Genomic DNA, 19,822 nt, shown 5'->3' with positions numbered 1-19,822 from the left:
GAGGCACTTAACATTCCCTTTGGGGTGAACAATACATGTAGAAGTGAGAAAAACCAGTTCATTTTGATAGTGCTTCCTATGAAGAAAGCTGATCAAGTTGTCTAAAGGGCAATTTGGGGAGGAACTGTAATGATGATAATGAAGTCTTTTCCCTGAGGACAAAATGGCTGTACAAGTAAAATAAGAAAAAACAGAAGTACAAATTTACAACACTGCATTTTCAAGCACTACTTGCTCAAGAATCTGAATAGATATGACATTTTTTCTCCTATCATAAATACTGAAGCAGAAAAACCTTTCTTCCATTTGCTCTATTTTCATGCAAGCCATTCCTAAACATGATGCTCTTCTGCACATGGGGTGGTCTACCACTCGGTCTTCTTCCCTTGGCAAAAGTCAATAATGAAGTTTCAGAGTACGCGTTATGCACAGCTGTCGATCTTATTAAGAGGGTCTTATGTTTAACACTGGTCAGAAATATACAGTTTCAGAAAGGATGACAAGCAACCAGAAGCCTTCCTGAACCAGCCCTGAAAATCCTCAGTCCACTTCAGAAGAAGGCTGAACAAGCACCCCATTCCCTTCCTCTTCACTCTTTACCTTGTGTACACACAAAATATTTAATTGACTGTCAAGATAACAGAACAGTAAACTGCAAAATAAGTCGTAGCATATGAAAAACAGAAATAAGTAGCTCCAAGTTCAAAACATACACAGGAGATGGTCAGTAAGAAGAGTCCAGACATTTTAGATTCTGATGACTTCCTAGAGAAAAATATCAGAGTAAAAATTAGACTTGGGGGCTGTGTCACAACTATCAATTGAGAAATATTTTCCATTAGAGAATGTATTACTTATTATTGATAGCAGACATGAATGTCAAGTCTAATTTCTACGATGGTATTTCACAATTACACATATAACCTCACATACAATTAACAGATGGTTTTGGCAGTGGTAGCAAAGGTTCCCCAAACCAGTTATTCTTTAATACCATTACTGTTGCTGTAGCATGCTCTGAAAAAGAACAGTCACGTTCCTCAGAAGAGTAAGTACTGGGTAAAGACCTTCAGAGAGCAATGGCTAAGTATCCTACAATAGACAGGTTGCTGAAAAGACCAGAGGGTTGGCAAAACACTAATTTTTTCTACGTGGGACGCTGCCAAGAAAACACATTATTCATTACTGCATATTTGTGCTGGCTTATATTGTTCTTAAGGTTTTATTTCAAAGCAGACATTCACATGTTTTTAGTAAGAAAAACATGTGTAGTAAATACACACATATACCCAAGCACAGAACAGACAAATACATTTTGGTACTAAATTCAACATGATCACAAAATACTTTATATATCTGCAATCAACTATATTTGTCAAACTTTAATGAAAAATGGAGCTTGTGAGTAATAACAATCTTAGTGTAAATTTTGCTGCTAAATCATTCCTTTTCATGAATTGCACAAGTTCATAAATCTGTATCTGGAAAAATCATCAACTGTGCGTAAGAGGAGATGGACTAGACTGCAGAAAAATGAAAGGGGTTTGCTTTTCCAAATTTCATATTTTATTAACTATTTTTAGATCCTTTCATGGCTTATTCCTACCACTGTCTGCCAGGCAACAGTGTGAAACCAAAATATATTTACAGGGCTAGAAGAAAGTGTAAATATTAGTGAAAGAGGAACACACACAGGAACAGTTTGGGGATTTTTTTCTTTTTCTTTTTTTTTAAACACACCTTTCCACCCATAATTTCAAGCGTTAGAGGAAATTCTGCAATGTGATCAGCTTTATTAAAAGCTGAAAGGTTTTCTGCCATAAAATTGCATACAAGGATTGCAATTTATTTATTTATACCATACTGCACATACACGTACATACTGCAGTATAGTAAGACTATATAGTATATAGTATAGTAACATAGTATAGTATAGTATATAGTATATAGTATAGTAAGTGGATATATTACTGCATTACCTTCCTATCTCCCTAAAACATACCCTTAATATAACAACTTGCAAAGTGACTTCTACAAAGATTTAGAAGAAAAAAAAAATCTTGTCTTTCAATTACAGTGGTTTTTTTTGTTTGTTTGTTTTGTTTGTTTGTTTGTTTTTAAATGCAGGCTTATTGAAGTGTTTACTCCTATTGATTTAACAGATCATCAGTATGGAAAAAGTTATGAGTTCACTTTACCTTTGATCTATTTCACTCTTTTTCTTGCAGTTTCTCTTTGAGCTAAGCATTTTGAAATTGTGCAAGAGTATGCAATCATCTAGTTTTGATCACTGAACATATTACTGGGTATATTTGAAAAATACAAATACTCTACTAAAAAAGACCAGCTTGACAAGAGTGTGTTATTCCTTACTAACAAGGATCACTGTCTCTCTGGTTGCAAGACAAATCAAAAACATTTTGACTATTTTTCCTCCCCTCTCTCTCACTTTTGGGATGGTGGGTGAAAGGGGCACAAGTTGTTGCATCTTTTCTTATATACTTAAATGGTTTTAGAATCTAGTAAAATAAAACTTGTGCTATCACTGGCTCTAATTTTTAAGTAGTAAAGAGAGAGGAAAAGAATAAGTTTATCCTTTTTGTTATTTCCAAAGCTAAAAATATAAGTAATGCAAAGGAAACATTTTTCCTGTTAATATACCATCAAAGGCCTATTGAAACTGGGGAAGAAAATATTCGGGATATAGCATTCCTACAAAGCTTGGGAAAGAAGCCATGTTTTGCACAAAAAAATAAAAACAAAATGAACAAACAAAACATTAAAAAAAAAGCAACACATTTTTCCTTTGTGAAGGAAAGATCCAAACAAGTTAACAGGTTATAATATAAAGAAGCTGCAAGCAAATAAAGCAGTCCTCATCTTTGCAAAGAAAATAATGCATTAATTTCTCCGCCCAAACAGCTGACTGAAAAACTTACTTGACATGACAGTAGAAGAGATTCATTTTCCTATTTGTCCAGGAAAAAAAGACAGTATAAATATATCTACACTACAAATAAATGAACTATAAGAAGATTACACAGTGTCAAAGATATTCCACTTTCACTCCAAGAGAGTCAGTCACCTTATTAGAGATGACTACACACTGGGTAAGTTCAAGCTAGATGTTTACGTAGCATCACAAAAACCACCACTGAATTTGTCATTTCTGGCAACAACAGCTTAGTCCCAAAATTGGAACAAAAAGATGATACTGTAAGTCACATTTAGAGACTGAAATGAGAAATGAGAACAATCAAATCTGTTCTAGAGTGGGCTATTCCAAGACCCCTTTTTTTTCCCCAGACGAATTCCCTGAAGAGTGGAGAGCAACCTTTCTGTTAATTTTGGTTAAATTCCAAAACGTCTCAAAATATTTTTAGTACAGTGTATTTATTTGTCTCATTTCTCTTGCTGTTTCAATAAAGCATAAACATTAACAAGGAATAATGTTCCCAAAAAATCAGTTACTTGACACTGCAGTGATGCACAAGCCTATTTACAGGCATTTTGATGGCTTTTCAAGCAGATTACACATTTTCACCTTAGAATTTCCACATTTCTGTTCATCATCTGCACTACTGCCAAAATAATTTTCTTCTTTTTTTTTTTTTTTTAATGCCTGATGATTTCTAGTTGTTCACAAACCAAGATAAATGCATTTCCAGAAGTGCAAATTTTTTTCAAGGCACAATAATAGAGAAGCAAATAATGCAAAATGAATCAGAATAACTTCAATAACAGTACCATCAAGTATTTAAAATCATTGAGCAAACAAGTCGTAGAAGAAATGGTCATAGTCATATGTATTTTGACAAAGACTTACCCTCTTGCAGGATCTAAGGCAATTGCTCTGGGTTGATCCAATTCTTGCCAAAACAAAACTTTCCTCAGTGATCCGTCTAAATTGGAAACTTCAATCCGATTTGTTTCAGAATCCGTCCAGTATAATTTCTCTCCCAGCCAGTCACATGCCAGCCCATCAGGTGACAAAAGTCCAGAGATTACCACATTTTGTACACTCCCAGACTTATTGAACTCTGTTCGTTTAATGGCTTCTTCACTTACATCACTCCAGTATATCAGCCCCTTCACAAACACGAAGTCCACTGCTGCTGCGTCCTCTAGGCCGCCCACGATCACAGTGGCGTTCTCCTTCCCGTGTGCAGCATCCACCAGCCGCAGGTCACGTCGGTTTGCGTACAGCAACAACGGGGCAGCTTCAAATGGGAGAAATAAGGGATGGGGGGGACAGGCAGATGCATTAACAACACTCCTACTAAGGACAATTTATGGCCTGATGTACCGTCATAGCGCAACTACTAATTTAAGGGAAAGAGAACAAAAAAAGAGGTGGGGGGACATTTTGAAGTTTGACTGAAAAGCACGGACTCAAATCGAAGCCTTTCAACTGTGCTACAACTCAAGATGGTAACTTGGTCATGGGCAGCTCATTATTCTGGGCTGTGCATTATTAAAATAAGATTAAAGAAGGAGGCATAGAACAAAGAAAATGGAGGTTTGAAGTGCCCGAATGACACTGTTCTGTACAGAAGGATGCTTAAATAAGAATATGAAAGATGAGTTTAAAGCAGCTTTATAAGCACTCAGTACTGGCCCACAAGAGCAAAAATAAGTATTTATTTACTTATTTATTGCCAGAATTTAGTAATATACACCTCACAAACTTCTATAAAAGAATAATTCATGTCAGGCTATCAAAGACGTGTGTGTTGATACCCTCTGCAATTATGTATCTTGGATATTTTACATATAATACATACAAATACAAAATGCAGAGAACAGCATTAGAAGAATATATACATATTTTTTTTTTTTGAGTGTCAATATTGGTATGAAGAGGTAGGGAGAAAAATACACTTACATGAGTGAACCACAGTGAGTTCTTTCAAACTCAGCTCCACTCCTCTTATTTGCTTACTGTATCAGTTTGCACAGTCAGTATATTTTTCATACATGATACCTGACTAATACAATTAATGGAAAGAAGCAACCATGAAGCAACCATTTTTTAAAAATGTAATATGCCCCTTTAATTCTCCTTAACCACAAGCTATATATAACATTATGAAATTTTTGTCCTCATTCCTACTTTTACATAAGGTTAAGAAAAGTACATAGTTTTTACCACTAAACATATCTACCTTTCCCTGTGTTTACTCAGTCACTGTAGCAGAGGAGCTGTACAGCAGCACCTAGACATACAGTGGTTGGCGTATTGAACACTTGTCTATCTGCCACCACACAAATTTAACAAGAATCCTCCAGATTTATTCATCAGGAAGGTAGGCATATTAAATTTCTAGCAGGATGTATGTCCTAACAGAAAAGCCCTAATTTCAGAGCCGAAGATGTGCCTTTCTGAATGTCAATGGCTACACTGCCAGAACACATACAGTTCTTGCATGAGAAATCACAATGAATTCAGAATCCCACACTGAAATTAGAAATACTAACACCTAACAAATACACACTTTAGAAAATTCTGAAGTTAGTTTCCAAGAGCAGACTACTCATTACTCATTACTGCAAAACTGTTTATCAAAGACACTGCCATGTGTACTGGGAGAAGCTGAAGGAACTAAGAAGCTCCTTAATCTACCTCTAACTAAACAAATTAAACAAGTGCTGTTATATCTTTGGAAGCTATTTTCTTTCTTTTTCTTTTTGAAAACTAAATTGTTCAGGCTGTCTGCCTAAATTTAGAAGTACTGAATATAAATTGATTCATGCCAAACTTTGGAAGAAAGATACCTGAATAGCTGGGGGGGGGGAGCTTTTTTGTTTTTAAGGATGTTAAATTTGTACTCCCCCTCCAGAAAGCAAGTTTTTAATTGTGCAGCAAAATATTCGGTTTAGAGATTATATTTCTACGGAGAAGGGGTAGACATCTTTAAATCAGAAAGCAGAAACCTTTTATTAAGTATGTTTATTACCTTACTTTGCTATCTCCTTCCCTTCCTTGCATAATTTTCCATACCCTAAAGATTCAAAATGAATCACAGTAGAGTTTCCTTAAGTACAGGTTGCTTACAAAGACTGCATTTCCAGAAGAAAACAAAAGAACTACTTGGTAAACTGAGAATGATAAAAAAGAGACATGCAATATGATCATCTACTTTTTAAAGCTTGCATACAATCGTGACTTGAAAAATCTCATTAATAGCCAGCTCAATGTCACCTAGAGCACCATGTGAAATGTGCAGCCAACTGGCAGAGCTCTCTCTAATAAGACAGCATGCCCAGCATTTGAAAAAAGGTAAATCCAGGCACAAATGAGTACGGGCTCCATTATTATGTACAACACAGAGCAAGAGTACCCATGCACACAGCATGCAGTGAATTGGAACACCAGGCATGTCAAGTGTAATCACTGAGGCCTGAAGGCATCGCTGAGCCTAACACAACTGCACTGCGTAGGTTATTCACTCGTTGTTGGAGCTCAGAGCTGGCCAAGGAATGGTTGGAGAAAGCATCCTTTTCATGAATGATACCAGTTATTTGAATGACAGCTCAGAAGGAACACAGCTACGCTTAGGATGAGCAGTTTCATGCAGATTGATTCAAAGCTGCAACTTGTAGCGCATTCCACAGGGCTGGCAGATGAGGATATTAAGCTTTCCAATTTGTTGCGACATTCAGGAATGAAGTATGCATCACCAAAATAATAAAAAACAGGTTTGTTCCCCCACCCTCTCCAACCCTTCCCAGAAAACACGAAAGCTTCAATATCCTATAAAATCTAATTGTTGAAGTTGGCAGCGTTAGTACCAAGTATCATCTCTGCTATTTACTTGACTCAAACAGCAATGCCAAAGGGAGAATTGGGGCAGAAGATCCCATCCTGCTCCATATAACTGACTCTGAAAGAGACACAGGACCCAACGATGCTGTCTTGAATAACACGGTTATGAGCTATACTAATAACTAAAGGGAAGAAATCCAAGAGAAACTCCTTTCAAAACTAAGCAACTATTTCACAGTTTAAGTTGCAATGGGGCAAGGAGATACAACTCAGATTTGCCTTTATTTTTTTTTTTAAGAAGTCAAAGCTGAACTCGTTATATATGTTTCTACCTTTCCTTTTGATATACATCATAAATACACATATTAACTGCATCAAAGTATAATACACTGAAAAGAAGTACTTAAACTCTTTTAAAGCAAAAGGAAAAACAACCATCTTAGAAATCGGCAATTGAAACCATAGTGAAAGTTATCATGTCATCTACCATCTGAGAGGCCTACATGTAGTTTATTCTTTTAACTAGGGAAAAGTACCCAATGCAGAGTAAAAGCTAGGCTTAGTTTCAAAATAGCCTTTTTTTGTATCAACCAGCAAGAACAAATGTTTGTTTAGAGACTACAAAAGTTACAAAATTTAAGGTTTAACACATCTGAACCACAACAAAAATTGTGGCTTAAAAATACTGCAGCCCACAGGATGCAAAGGGATGAACCAGTAGAAGTAAAAATCACTTAACAAATAAAAATATTTTTCAACTTTTATTATTAGCATTTTTTTTTCAATATTCAAGAGGCAACTTTAGGCTGTCAGAATTTGTCATACTTTTCTTTAACTAGTCGAGATGCCACTTCCACAAGTTCTTACTTGCTCTCTTTCCGCTTCCAGTGATCCATAACACCTCTGGGTGTTGTGAGGTCAGTGTTATCCTTCCACAGGCTCATTCTCTTTCACTCATAGGGACTTTAGCCTGGTTAAGACAATTAGTATTGCCTCATTTTCCCCAACCCCCTTTTTTCCTCATTCGCAACCCTCAGCTATGCCGTTCTACCCCGTCACTTAGTTACGGGCCCTTTCCCAAGCTGATTCAAATTATTACATCAGTAAAAGTTTTGACTGGGTTAGCAAGTTGAATCAACTCAAGAAGAGGTCCAGCAAAATCCAAAACTAACATAAGGCGAGCAGCAGGGTGCTAGAAGGGGGAGCAGCTCTCCCCGCTTTTATTGGCAGCCTGTTAGATCTGCTCAAGATGTGACTGCAGCCACATCCTTTCTCCTCAGCTCCACTTTCAGCTGTAGGTTTCCAACCTCTCTTTCGCATTGGCACTAGCACTCACCCAATACCACTGCGAGACAATGCAGGGAGCTAAACTAGCAGAAAGCTACCATACCCTTTCCTCACCCACCAAAAAGACGTTTTCAGCCAGTTGTCAGCCAGAACCTGTTCAGAACAAAATCAGATAAATGTAAGACTAGCACAACAGAGAAAGGCAGAACTACATCGGCTTTGACAAATTAGCTGAACCAGCTGTTTGTGAACCCCCAATTTAGTCCAGACGAGAGGTGGCCACCAAAATTTGTGGCAACATTTGCCAGAATCCCAACGTGGCCTGGCCAGTCATACTCAGCAGGTGCACAATTATGGAAAGAAGTATCCATGCAGAAGGCCATTGCTAATAAGCCGGGGGATTGCTACATTGGAAGATGTCCTCAAATTGGAAAGAGAAAACTCCCTCTCTTAAATGTCTCAGTGAAGAAGTTTGAGCACCTGAAGGTGAAACAATACTGCCAAGCTCACTGCCACGAGGACAGCAAACACAAGCTGGAAAAGAGTAGACACAGTGATGAGATGCACCAAGCAAACACACACCATCTTGGATGAGGCACAGAAAGTACAGAAAATTTACCAGACACCGTGACAGAATAACATGCACCCACATACCGACTGCAAGGGAAAAAAAAGCAGAGGAGTGGGTATAGATAATCAGCAAAGATCAGTAACTGCAACCTCCTCAAAGCCATCCTGCACAGAAAGCTCCTTGTATGTACTACAATCCTCCCCATTCCCAGTACATCCCACAGACAGCCAACACAAGAATGTAAGAAAAACTCTCTCGGTGGAGAGTGTTCTGGAACAGTCACATTGTGAGGACTCTCACTCCCCAGGTTTCAAGTTTCTCCATCACTGCTTATGCTTAAAAAGAATTCTGTGTATTTAGTTTCAGTGCATATTCAAATCCTGCTGCTCAGCCTGGAGGAGCAAGAAGGAAAAGATTTGTCAGGAGTTGTGACTTTTGGTTCCACCCCTCATGTGGGAGCAGGGGGAGAGCTGCATTCAGAACTCGAGACTTCATAGTTCTTTGGAAAACTAACTGAATGCGGTGTTTGTAGTAAGTAAGTGTCATCATGGACAGTTGAGATAACATTGGGAATAAAAGCCTGGGAGACATATCAATCAGAAGATATGTTAAAGAAAAACAAAGCTTCCCCCCAAATCAGGGACCCATCCTCAAGAAACACATACAGTGATGGTTTCTATTTTCAACCAAAAAAAAAAATCTCCAGGAAATATATAGGCGTTTCAGCACAGCAAGCACCAGGATTTACACCAAGTGGCCCATCACAACATCCTTCCTGATGTATCCCACATAATTGTTTTTACACAGACTAATGAACTTAACGGTAGTCCCCATTCCACCTTCACTGTGAATGGAGAGCTCTCTTCTATCCAAACCTCCTTGTTCTCACAAATATACCTACAGGACACCACAGGCAATGAGACTTTAGTAAACAAGCCTGAGGCAGCCCAAACTTTTCCAAGAGGTCCTTCTCTCCTCTTTTCAGCTAACCTAAAGCTTATTCCACATCCCAAAGACATCCGAGGGCTGTTCAGGTGGCAACTCAAAAGGTGACAGGAACAGCCAGGCTTGCCAATGAATGAGAAGAGTGAAAACATCAGTGCAAAAGCAAAGACACCAAACCGCAACAATGGCACCTGGATTCTGCACCATGTCTCTACTGTTAGTTTTGCAGGACTTTGGCCAGATAGGAGCTGTGGAGACAAAGGCGAGACTTGGTGATACAAAGTCAGCACATCATCCTTTAACCTGCTCAATAATAGGAAAAAAAATTTCTCTTACTAAAGAACTAGAAGGATGGGGATAAAAGAATGAGGAAAAAAAGTACATGGAAGGACAGAAATGCAAGGTCCAGGAATACAAAGTCAGCAGACCTGGCACAGTATAACAAAAGCACATATGACTGAAGTACACCATGAACACCAGTGTATGACATGCAAATAACTTTCTGAATGGCAGGCATCACCCATGAAATCACCTTGTCAGCAACAGATCTACAAAGCTGGCAGTTGATTTCCAAATTATCAGAGCATGCCTCAGCATTTGGTAGCACACTCACATCAACTGTCCATCTCAGTAAGGAAAAGATGACTTGGCTCATCTTTCCGTAACACTGACTCTCCTACTCTTTCCATTGCACTCTTATGGGGATAAAAGACACCACTCTGACAGAGAGTTGACACATCTATAACTTAATATGCTGAATCTGTCTTGTTCACAACAGCCTAGGATGAGCAGGGCGTTATGCTCCCTGATCAGGCATCTGCTTGCAGCCGCACTGTCATCTAACACTGACCTTCTGCCATGATCCTGTTGCTTATAAGGAGGAGTCACAAAGCGGCAAGAAAACAAACAAACAAAAAAACAACAACACTACCCTTCATACATTCTGGCGTCATTATTGCCTACAGAGGTTCTAAGAGTAAGAAAACAAACCAAAAATCCTGCATCAAATCCCTCATGATGTTGCTGAAAGACTGAGTGCTGTTTAAGCCCCTGCACTAAATTAGAGCACTGAGACGCGGTGCTGGGATGCGGTGGCAGAGGCAGCCCATTTCCCAGGGCCTGGGGAGGCTGACGGCCACCAGATATACCTTGCACACCTCAGCCAGCTGAGACGGGAATGCTCCAAAGTTTGCTGCTAGCCTGGAACGATTGCAGCCCGTGGGCCGGCCGGCACACCTGCTTGGGGATGCACTGAGCAGCAACACACTAGTTCACCTTGAAACTAACAACGCCTTTTCCACATGGACAAGAAGTTCACAGTCATTGAGCTACCCTTAGATGACACTTTCAGCAATTTATCCCAGCTGGCATGCTTCGCCTATATGGTGCTTTGCTTAATGTTTCTTTAAGTGCAACAGTGTATATTGTCAAGTTAAAAAAAAAAAATCAAAACATAAAAAGCCCTTAAGTTTACTTGTTCTCTTCTTTAGGTTTTTTGAAGCACTCTCAGGAAGTTGCTGTAAAGCATGACCTCAGAATTTAGCACAAAAGACCTCAGCTGGAGGACTGAATGACTGACAAACAAGAAAAAGTTGTCAGCACTGCTAAGTGCAATGCAAGAGTAAGTGACAGCAGTCAGCAGTGACATAAACGTGCAACTGATTAGGGGGAGAGTAGAAGGCTCCACTGCCTCAAAAGACTTAACACATTTTCATCTCCACTTCTCTGTGATTCTTCATCAAACAACATATCAGCTATCCAGTGATTGCTTTGTGTCGTACTTGCCAGATCAAGCTTGGTGAATGGCACCATTGTCAGTTCATCCATCATAACTGAGAATAATACTCATAATACTGAGAATAAAAAAAAGCTATACCTCCTACTAGTAAAACACTATTTTTTGTCCATACAAGTTCACAGATTTTGTTTCTCATAGTTACAATACTTTCTTCAAGACAAAACAGTATAAAAAAATGTGCAAAAAAATGAAGGATTTGATGCCACGATTCACACAAATAGAAAACAGATTTATAAGAAAACTGAAACAAAATACTCACAGTGCAAGCTTAAAGCTAAACTTTCCATCAGCCAAAGGGAAAAAAGTTCTCAAACCAAAATTGCACTTTAAAGCAGTCTAAGACTTAAGACTATATTAAATTTACTACAGATTAGTAAATAACTATTCCAGCTCAAATGAACAGTTAGGGACTATTTTTAAAGGGTAAAGACAGATGGACACATACTTCAAGAATTTCGATGAAAATCGTTGCACTTTTTTTTCTTTTAAAACACAGTTGGACCTGCAGGTTTTGTTTTATTCATTTTTAAACTCTCAGAATACTCTCACATACCATCATAATTAATGTCAAATCTTCAACAGACGTACATTAGAAATTATTCATTTTTATGCATGAAAAAATATATGTAGACACAGAGAGGACCATTCAAAAAATGCAGCTGCTGGTCTTTTTCCTATTGAATACAACTTAATTCTGGTAATCCAAAAGAAAAAAAAAATCTAACAATCCATAAACACGCACACACACACACCCCAACCAATTTGGAATTATATTACCTATGAACATTACTATTACCTACAGGGTAAATATTAACTGTTGAGCCTCACTTAAGTTTCTGATTTATTAAAACACAAATGTGTTTTCCAAATGGATATAATAAGAGTCACTACAAGGTTTACAAATTATTTTTCCTACTCCTCCATTGTTCTTAACTTCAATATTTCTACTCTCCTAATCCTTGTGTGGGCAAGAGGATTTTTGGATTTCTGCAGTGTCAGCATTTTAATTAATACTAACACTATGAGTACAAGCAAAAATTTTATTCACTGCTTTGACAGAACAACAATCAAAGGAAAAATATTTAAAATTCTAAGTCACCTTCCACATGCTCTTAACTTCAGGAGTTTGAACAAACGCAGCAGCCACCTTCTAGAACTGTTTGACAACTTACAGAGGAGAATGCTCATTATTGAGATGTTTTGGAGGCATAAACACTAAAAAAAAAATGTTTTTCCCCTTGGAACAGGTCGGGGGAAAAAAAGTAGGGGGGAAAATATAAATGAGAAAATGACATTACAGTATCATAGAGAAAGAAAACAAATGATTTTTGATCAAGCAAAATTATATAGCTAGTTGATTAAGATTTTCTCTCATATGATTACTTTTCAAATCTGACATCAAGAGCTCACACATGGCCCTCATAAACAGAATTAAAACTATAATCCCATTTCTGCCACATTGATTATATCATGAGGGAGTAATTCTATTTAGGTAATGTGATCCTGTAACAAGATGCTGAAAAAATCTGTATGAACATTGCTACTTTCCATGTCTGTTTATATTTAAAACATTTTATTATTGTTCTATTCATATAAATATTGAAACTCAAAAAGCATTCCTTCTATTTAAGCTAACAGGCTTTCTCAGAAGTTTTTAACAGTTTGCAAAGGAAACAAAATATTACTAAGCCATAGCTTTTTTTTTTTTTTTCCCCACCTACACTTTGAAAAGTATCTTAAAAGTACACTGAAAATCAAATGGTATTACAGTAGTCACATTGTATTCATTGATTGGTAGGTCTGACTCCATTTCCAAATTGGTAGGGACTGTGCCAACTGCATTGAAATAGAAAGGTCTGTAGCATGATAATCACAAGGAGACAAAGAACTCCCCTATTTTCATAACCACAGCACAGTGGAGCATAACAAAAAGGAAAAACAACAACAAGCTCATTTCTGCTTGCAAACACCATCAGAGTCAGACCATGTAAAGCAAACATTGAGCCTACTACCTGTGAAACTCTTTCCATAAGTATTTATAAACTACAAGAATATCCAGACAGCTTAAGGAAGGCTCTCTGTGTTAACGTGCCTGCCAAATATAAATAGGAAAAAGTTGCTTAACGTTTAGGGTGTCAATACCCAGCATTGACATACAACGTGTTAGAGATGCAATGCTTTCTGCTTCCAAGCCTTGGACAATTACCATAAAAGTATCACTCAGTTCCTTTGTTTACAGCGTGTTATACTCTGAAGTGTAAACTCTGAAACTACACAAGCAAGGTGCAAGTTGTGTAACTACAGATTATTAGGGGAGAAAACTTTTTTCACCTCATGAAGAAAGGCACTAGCAACTGCCCTCTAGAAGAGCCATCACTACGAAGTGCTTGGCTGAAAAGTGTAAATGGTCACTGCGCGTTCATTCCAGGCATCCCATCCACACACCAACAGCCACAGAATTCAGGTTCAATGGCTCCACTTCCACACAAGCAATGCCAGCTGCTTTCTGAGAGTAAGAACAGCGACTGCTCCACAAGTCTTTGAGGCAGCCGCATCCCTCCATGTCTTCTGAAGAGACTTACACCACTCGCTAGTACAAGCCCACCCATGGGAAATTCCTTTCCAAGGTAAACCGTGCTGTCAAAGTACGTGCCCTTCATGTGTCATCAGAGAAGTGGGTGACAGCACTGGATTTTACCAGCCACATATAGTCTACGAACCAAACCTCTCCCAGGTGAGGCTGTGGATGGGTGAGGGCTCCCCAGTAGGAGAGCTGGGAGAAGAGCTGGCCACATTCCTGGGCACTCAGGCCTGAGACCCTGCCCAAAGCAGCAGCACACAACAAAGCTCTACAAAAAAATGCATTTCTGGTGCTGATCAGCAATAACAAGTTCTCCTCCCTGTTGTACAAGGATGGGGACCCTCTGGAAGAAGCCAGCAGCAAAGCAAGCCTAGCAGTTAGCATTTCATAGGAAATTAAAGAGGTTAAATGTGCTGGGGACAAAGAATACAGTGTCTAAGCTTGAAGACCAGCTGCCAAAAGAGATGAATGGTGACAGATCAGAAGCTGAGAGCTGCTTCTCCCTGTTTTCTTCCCCTACCCCACTCCCTCAGAAGGAAAAAAAATAATTATCTGTGCTCTACTTGATTTGAACTAAAAAGTAAATCCCATATTATATGCACTGCGGCAGATATTTTGAAGCTGGCATTTTTGAGATGCGACATCATCATAAAGGTGGATTACACATGTCCAAAGGAATCAGATTTCTTCAGCTCCCAAAGACAGAGTTTAAAAGGTTCCTACGCCCCAGCTCCTGACCTATCTTCCTCCAAAAAAAAAAAGCCTCTACCCATTCTACAACTTCCAGCCAAATTCCCTCACTATCTGGAACTCTGGAAGTGCAGATGTTATCAATTCATAAGAGAAAAAAGGAAACCTGATTAATGCTCCTCTAACCAGTATTGTTGGGAAACATGAGCAAAGATTTTCACCTAAATACCTATATAGAACTCCACCAAAGGATAAAAGAAGCCCATCATCTTTACACACCTGTGAGCAGATATACACAGCTTCATCAATATACCCAGAACTTCCTCACATTTTCAGCGCACCTTGCCATAAACAACTACTTCACCTTACCTCCCAGGCATAGAAAAAAAATCCACCATGCTTTCCGTCTTCATTTTTCAGTGAAAAATTATAAAAATAAAAAGCTAAAGCAATCTGATGATAGTGAGCTATCACAGAGATGCAACTGCAAAAACTATTAAAGTAATGGTGGATTTTATAACACCTTAGATCACACTAATTTTAGACTGCTCTATGGAGAGATGAAAGAGAAAAATGCATTGGAAACCACAGACAAAGTTGTGCTGATTTCTAAGGAATCATACAATGGAAAAACATGACGAGAATACGGTCTATTCAAGCTTGGGTGGAGAAATACATCATGGTGATGACAAAAAAATAAAAGAAGATATTTCAAAGTCATTTTGTCAAAATGTAAGTATTGTCTAGTCCTAGGTCAAGAGACCTTTAGCCTGGAAGGTAAAAAGGTAGCTCCAGATTAAACCCCATACTTCATCTCCAGCCTGCCTGCTTCAGAAGTAAAAAGCCTGGTCCCATTTCTGGACTTTTGGTAGAAAAATGCGCACAAATACCCTAGTCACAGCTTAACAAGTCTTGAACATTAAGCTCCTCTAAACTGCGTACAAATGAGACCATCTAAAAAAGACACACATAAAAAAAAAAAGGCAAAGATGTTCTGCTTATCAAAAGCAAGTTACTAATAACAACAGATTCAGACAAACTCTCTTCTGAACACATAAGAGAAGAAGGGGTTTTAAAATGCCCATTACCAAACAGCCATTTTCATTTTTTCACTAACTGACCTTAAGCCCAGAGGTCTGCAACATTCAGTAAGTCTGCACAAACATCATTTATAAGACCCCTATTCAAACAAGAGCTTCGTGCGTGTTCTGCATGATTAGGGTTTAAAAAACAAAACAACAGCAACTGCATGCTGACTGGAGAGTTATTTCTATAGGAAAAGTAAGCCAAGAATACTTGGTGAAGGCAGAACTACCTCTTTAACACTTTTTAATAAGTTGAAACCTTTTTCACAGATCTCTGTAGCTCCCTGACAGATGTGATACCACTGCTGTTGCCTCTCTGCAACTGCCAGCTACCTGTACCAGGAACCGCATTGGTTTCACAGCTGCCATGAAGAACACACAGCTGCCACAAAGCAGGTCTTGCTCCTTCCCCGCGGTACCCCCGGGGAATGGCTTCAAGAAGCACTTGGGACCAGGAGAGGAGCACAACAGCTGGGCTGCGGTGTGGTTCAGGGTGTTCCAGGAAAGCAACCCCTTCCTCCCATCAGCCACAATATGTGGAGGGGGGGGGAAACACAAACAAAAACCCAAGCACACAAAACCTCCACAGCTGGCTGTCATGACAGTAACTCCCCACCTCCTACAAATCTAAATACCTGCCCTTGAAATGTCAGTAGGGTCTGGCTTATCACAGTCCTCCGAGGTGCTTCTGTCTCTGGCTAATAACAGCCCGGTACTTCAAGCCCGTACTAGTTAACGGGGTGCTGCACTTCCATGCTACCTATTTTATTCCTTTCCAGCTTGGTAAACCAGCCTACCGTAGTTTCCTTACACTAATAATCATGGCTCAGTTGTAAACCTCTGTCCATTTGTGTTGTGTTGGTGGTTTTGTTTGTTGCTTTAAGCCAGTGAGAACAGGGAGGCGAGTTCTCTAAGCAGAGAGGATGCTGTAGCCCACCCGTATACCAGTTTCTGAGTTTCAGTCTCCAATACTGTTGGCTTGGCACCCCTCACAGCACTGAATTCACAAACCAAACAGCAGACTTCGTAACTTTACCTCTACTTCCACGTATAAATGTATTCATACTGATACTGGCACTGCCTCTGCCTCATTAAGGAACTGCTGACACCTCTTATGAACTCAACACATCTCGTTTGAACCAATTCTACCGGTACAGATTGTTTACTAGGGAGGACGTACGCATTAAAATTTGATTTGTTTGTTTCTTCAGAGTTCATCTGTTCCTGTTGTTTATATCTACATAAAGTAACAATAACAATCAGGGAATTAATATTATGCCACCAATAGAAGATTATGACTCCAGGGAGGTAATCAAACAACAGGAACACATGAACACAGAAGAAAGAGAAGTGCTGTTTGGATACAAGTGTCCTTGGCAATAGACAAAGGTGAGAGAAGAGAAGAGATAAACAGTTTATAAACTGAATGTTTCTTCAAAGTTTCTTCTTAAGCGTCATCAGGTATGCAAAAAACTTCGGTAGGACATCACTAGCTTGAGATTAATTTGAAGAAGTGACTGTGACCATGCTGATACTGCGTGACAGTATGCATCCCAATGACTTCTATGCTGTCATTTGGACTGGGTTAAATGGCAAGTGAGAGCCAAATGAATGGTTTATTAGGACCAGGTATGATCGTGACATAATAAAATGAACTAATCAGGAAACAATTCTTCTCCATGCTCTGGATCCAACTTTACTTTTGAAAATTGAGGTTTCGCTGCCACAATAGGAATACAAAATGTGACGCAGTCCATTTAAATAAGTATACTTGTATCTTCGCAAACAGGATACAATATGGCAAACAGATGCATAGAAGAAAAAAAAAATGGGGGGGGGGGTATGGAGGAGTGGAAAATTTTTGTTTTCCAGAGTGCTGAGCAACTGGCTACTGAGCAGTTCCTTCAGCCTAAGCCACCTTTACTCTGGCTTTCATCGAAACCCACGGATGTCAATGACAGACTAATTTTCGACATTAAAGTGCGGTTGACTAACTATTAGCAATTATCCTCTTCCCTCATCTAGGGAAAAACACAAGGGCAAGAGGATGGATGCAGCCACCACAGGTGACTTCTCCCCAGCAAGAGCCAGCACGGACCCTGTCGCTGAGTTCAGGGCGTTCTCCAAGGGCGCCTCGGCTGTCTCACCACGAAATCCCACAGACCAAGAGACCGCCTTGGAGAGGGGGGGCGGAACAACGATTGCCCGGGGTGCCCCCAGTGACACCCCCCGGAGCTACTCGGGGGGCTCTGCGCAGCCCCGCGCGCGCTGATCGCGACCCAGCAAACTTCTCCGGGGTCCCGGCAGCGACAGGAGGAAAATCATTTCTCCTGCGGCCGGCGCGGCGATGCTGGCGTGACGTTTGCGGTTTTTTGTTTATTTTATTTTATTTTTATTTTATTTTAAGTTAGAGGAGACAACAATGCCAGGAGGGGTGCGGAGCACTGCCCCCGCAGCGGGCCCCGCCAGGCCGCTCCCCTCCCGCACGGGCAAACATGGCCCCTCGCAGCACAGCCGTCAACTTTTCCCCTGCCTCCTCCTCCTCCCGCCTCCCCGCTCACCTCTCATCAGGGAACAAAAACTGCAGGCAAGCAGGCTGCGCAGGACGGCCCCCATCTTCCCTCGCTCCGCGCTCTCACCGGCGGGGCGGCGGCGAGGAGCAGCACCCCCGCTGCCTGTTCATGCTTCCCGGCCGGCGGGGAGAGGAGGAGGAGGAGGAGGAAGAAGAGAAGGAGGAAGGCCGGGGCAGCGAGGCACCCCCTAGCAGGCCGCTCGCCCCGCCGCGCAGCCGCTCTCCCCCATGCCGGCCGCCGCCTGGCCGCGGCCGTTCGCCATCCACCCCCCGAGCCCGAGCCCGAGCGCTCCCCGCGGCTCCTCCGGGCGCGCACAGGCGCAGGGATACAGCCTCCTCCTCCTCCTCCTTCTCCTCCTCCTCCTCTTCCTCCTCCCCCGGCCGCCGCGCCCCGCTCCCCGAGAAGCGCCCGCCTCCCCGGGCACGGAGGGAGGGACGGCTGGAAGGAGGGACGGACGGAAGGAGGGACAGAAGGAGGGAGGGACGGACGGATGGGATGGAGGGAGAGAGGGAGGGATGCCAGCGCCGCCCCCTGCCCGCTCGCTCCCCCCCAGCGCACGCACACGGCCGCGGCGGGTCCGTCCGTGCCCGCGGGGGGCAGAGGGGTTCGGCCCAAATTCCTGCGGGGCTACTGCACGCGTGGGGCTCCCCCCCTTTTCTCTCCCTCCACGCCGTTTTTGGGGAGCAGCGCGGCTCGGAGAGACGCCGGCCCGGCAGGGACGGGACTACTTTCGGGCACGGAGCGGCGGCACAAAGGCGGCAGCTCCTCCTCCTCCTCCTCCAGGTGAAGGCCGCCCCTCTCCTGCTGCCCCCTCCCGCACGCCCATTTCTTAGCGAAACGAGCAGCGAGCGCACCGCAAACTGCGGGACGTGGCCACACAGCCCCGCTTGCAAAAAGGCGTCCCACTCCTGCCTTGTGCGCCACGGGAAACAATCGCAGCTTCCTTGAGTTTCCTCCGGTTTTTTCCTTCCCTAACACGTTTTCCTGAACCTGCTTCAGGAGTTTTCCAAGGAAACACAGTTTCCTTCGGTTTTCCAGACCTGCTTCGGGGAAGTTTCTCCAAGGAAAACCCAAGTCTGAATGCGCACGGCTCCCTGCCAGCCGGTTGCAGCCCTTTGCTGGGGTGATGCTGCAGGGCAGAATGACTCGAAGCAAAATTTGAAGTCCTTGCCCCCAGAAGTCTGTATTGTTCTCAAGGTTATTAGAAACTTATGGAAATGTTTAACTTTTAATTTCGTATCTGTAGAACATGTATTTTCATAGCTTTTCTTATGATTACAGTAGGAGATAACATCTGGGCCAGATTAAAAGCCCAGGCATCGTAGACTGACTCTAACATCAGGCTCCTGCAGTCATGTGATAATATCAGACTCTCAGCTTTTACTAGGGAAAAAAAAAAAAAAGTCAAAACTTTTTACATAAAGAAATATATATCCGACCTTCAAGGTTGTTTACTTCTTTTTTTTTTTTTTTAACAACTCAAAAGTAATACCTGCCTAGGGGCAGGTCTGCATTACCAAACGTTG

At 41.2% G+C, this 19,822-nt stretch overlaps 2 protein-coding genes across 2 annotated transcripts in view; one reads left to right on the top strand and one right to left on the bottom strand.

Moving 5' to 3' along the window:
* The window catches only part of LRP6 (LDL receptor related protein 6), a 127,050-nt gene extending 108,393 nt beyond the window's left edge, over positions 1-18,657 (bottom strand). Inside the window, exons 1-2 of the mRNA XM_040545023.1 lie at positions 18,285-18,657; positions 3,827-4,220 (exon numbers count right to left, since the gene is read on the bottom strand). Coding sequence (XP_040400957.1) covers positions 3,827-4,220; positions 18,285-18,339 — 449 coding nt within the window. The 5' untranslated portion in view covers positions 18,340-18,657. The remainder of the gene's footprint in view (positions 1-3,826; positions 4,221-18,284) is intronic.
* A 114-nt stretch (positions 18,658-18,771) lies between these two features.
* BORCS5 (BLOC-1 related complex subunit 5) overlaps positions 18,772-19,822 on the top strand; it is a 94,752-nt gene continuing 93,701 nt past the window's right edge. Inside the window, exon 1 of the mRNA XM_040545032.1 lies at positions 18,772-19,079. Within this exon, the coding sequence (XP_040400966.1) occupies positions 18,787-19,079 (293 nt within the window). The 5' untranslated portion in view covers positions 18,772-18,786. The remainder of the gene's footprint in view (positions 19,080-19,822) is intronic.

Source organism: Cygnus olor, chromosome 1 (assembly GCF_009769625.2).
Source record: "Cygnus olor isolate bCygOlo1 chromosome 1, bCygOlo1.pri.v2, whole genome shotgun sequence".
Classification (NCBI taxonomy): domain Eukaryota; kingdom Metazoa; phylum Chordata; class Aves; order Anseriformes; family Anatidae; genus Cygnus; species Cygnus olor.
Note: the sequence above shows the minus strand (reverse complement) of the source record. Positions and strands in the feature narration are given on the sequence as shown.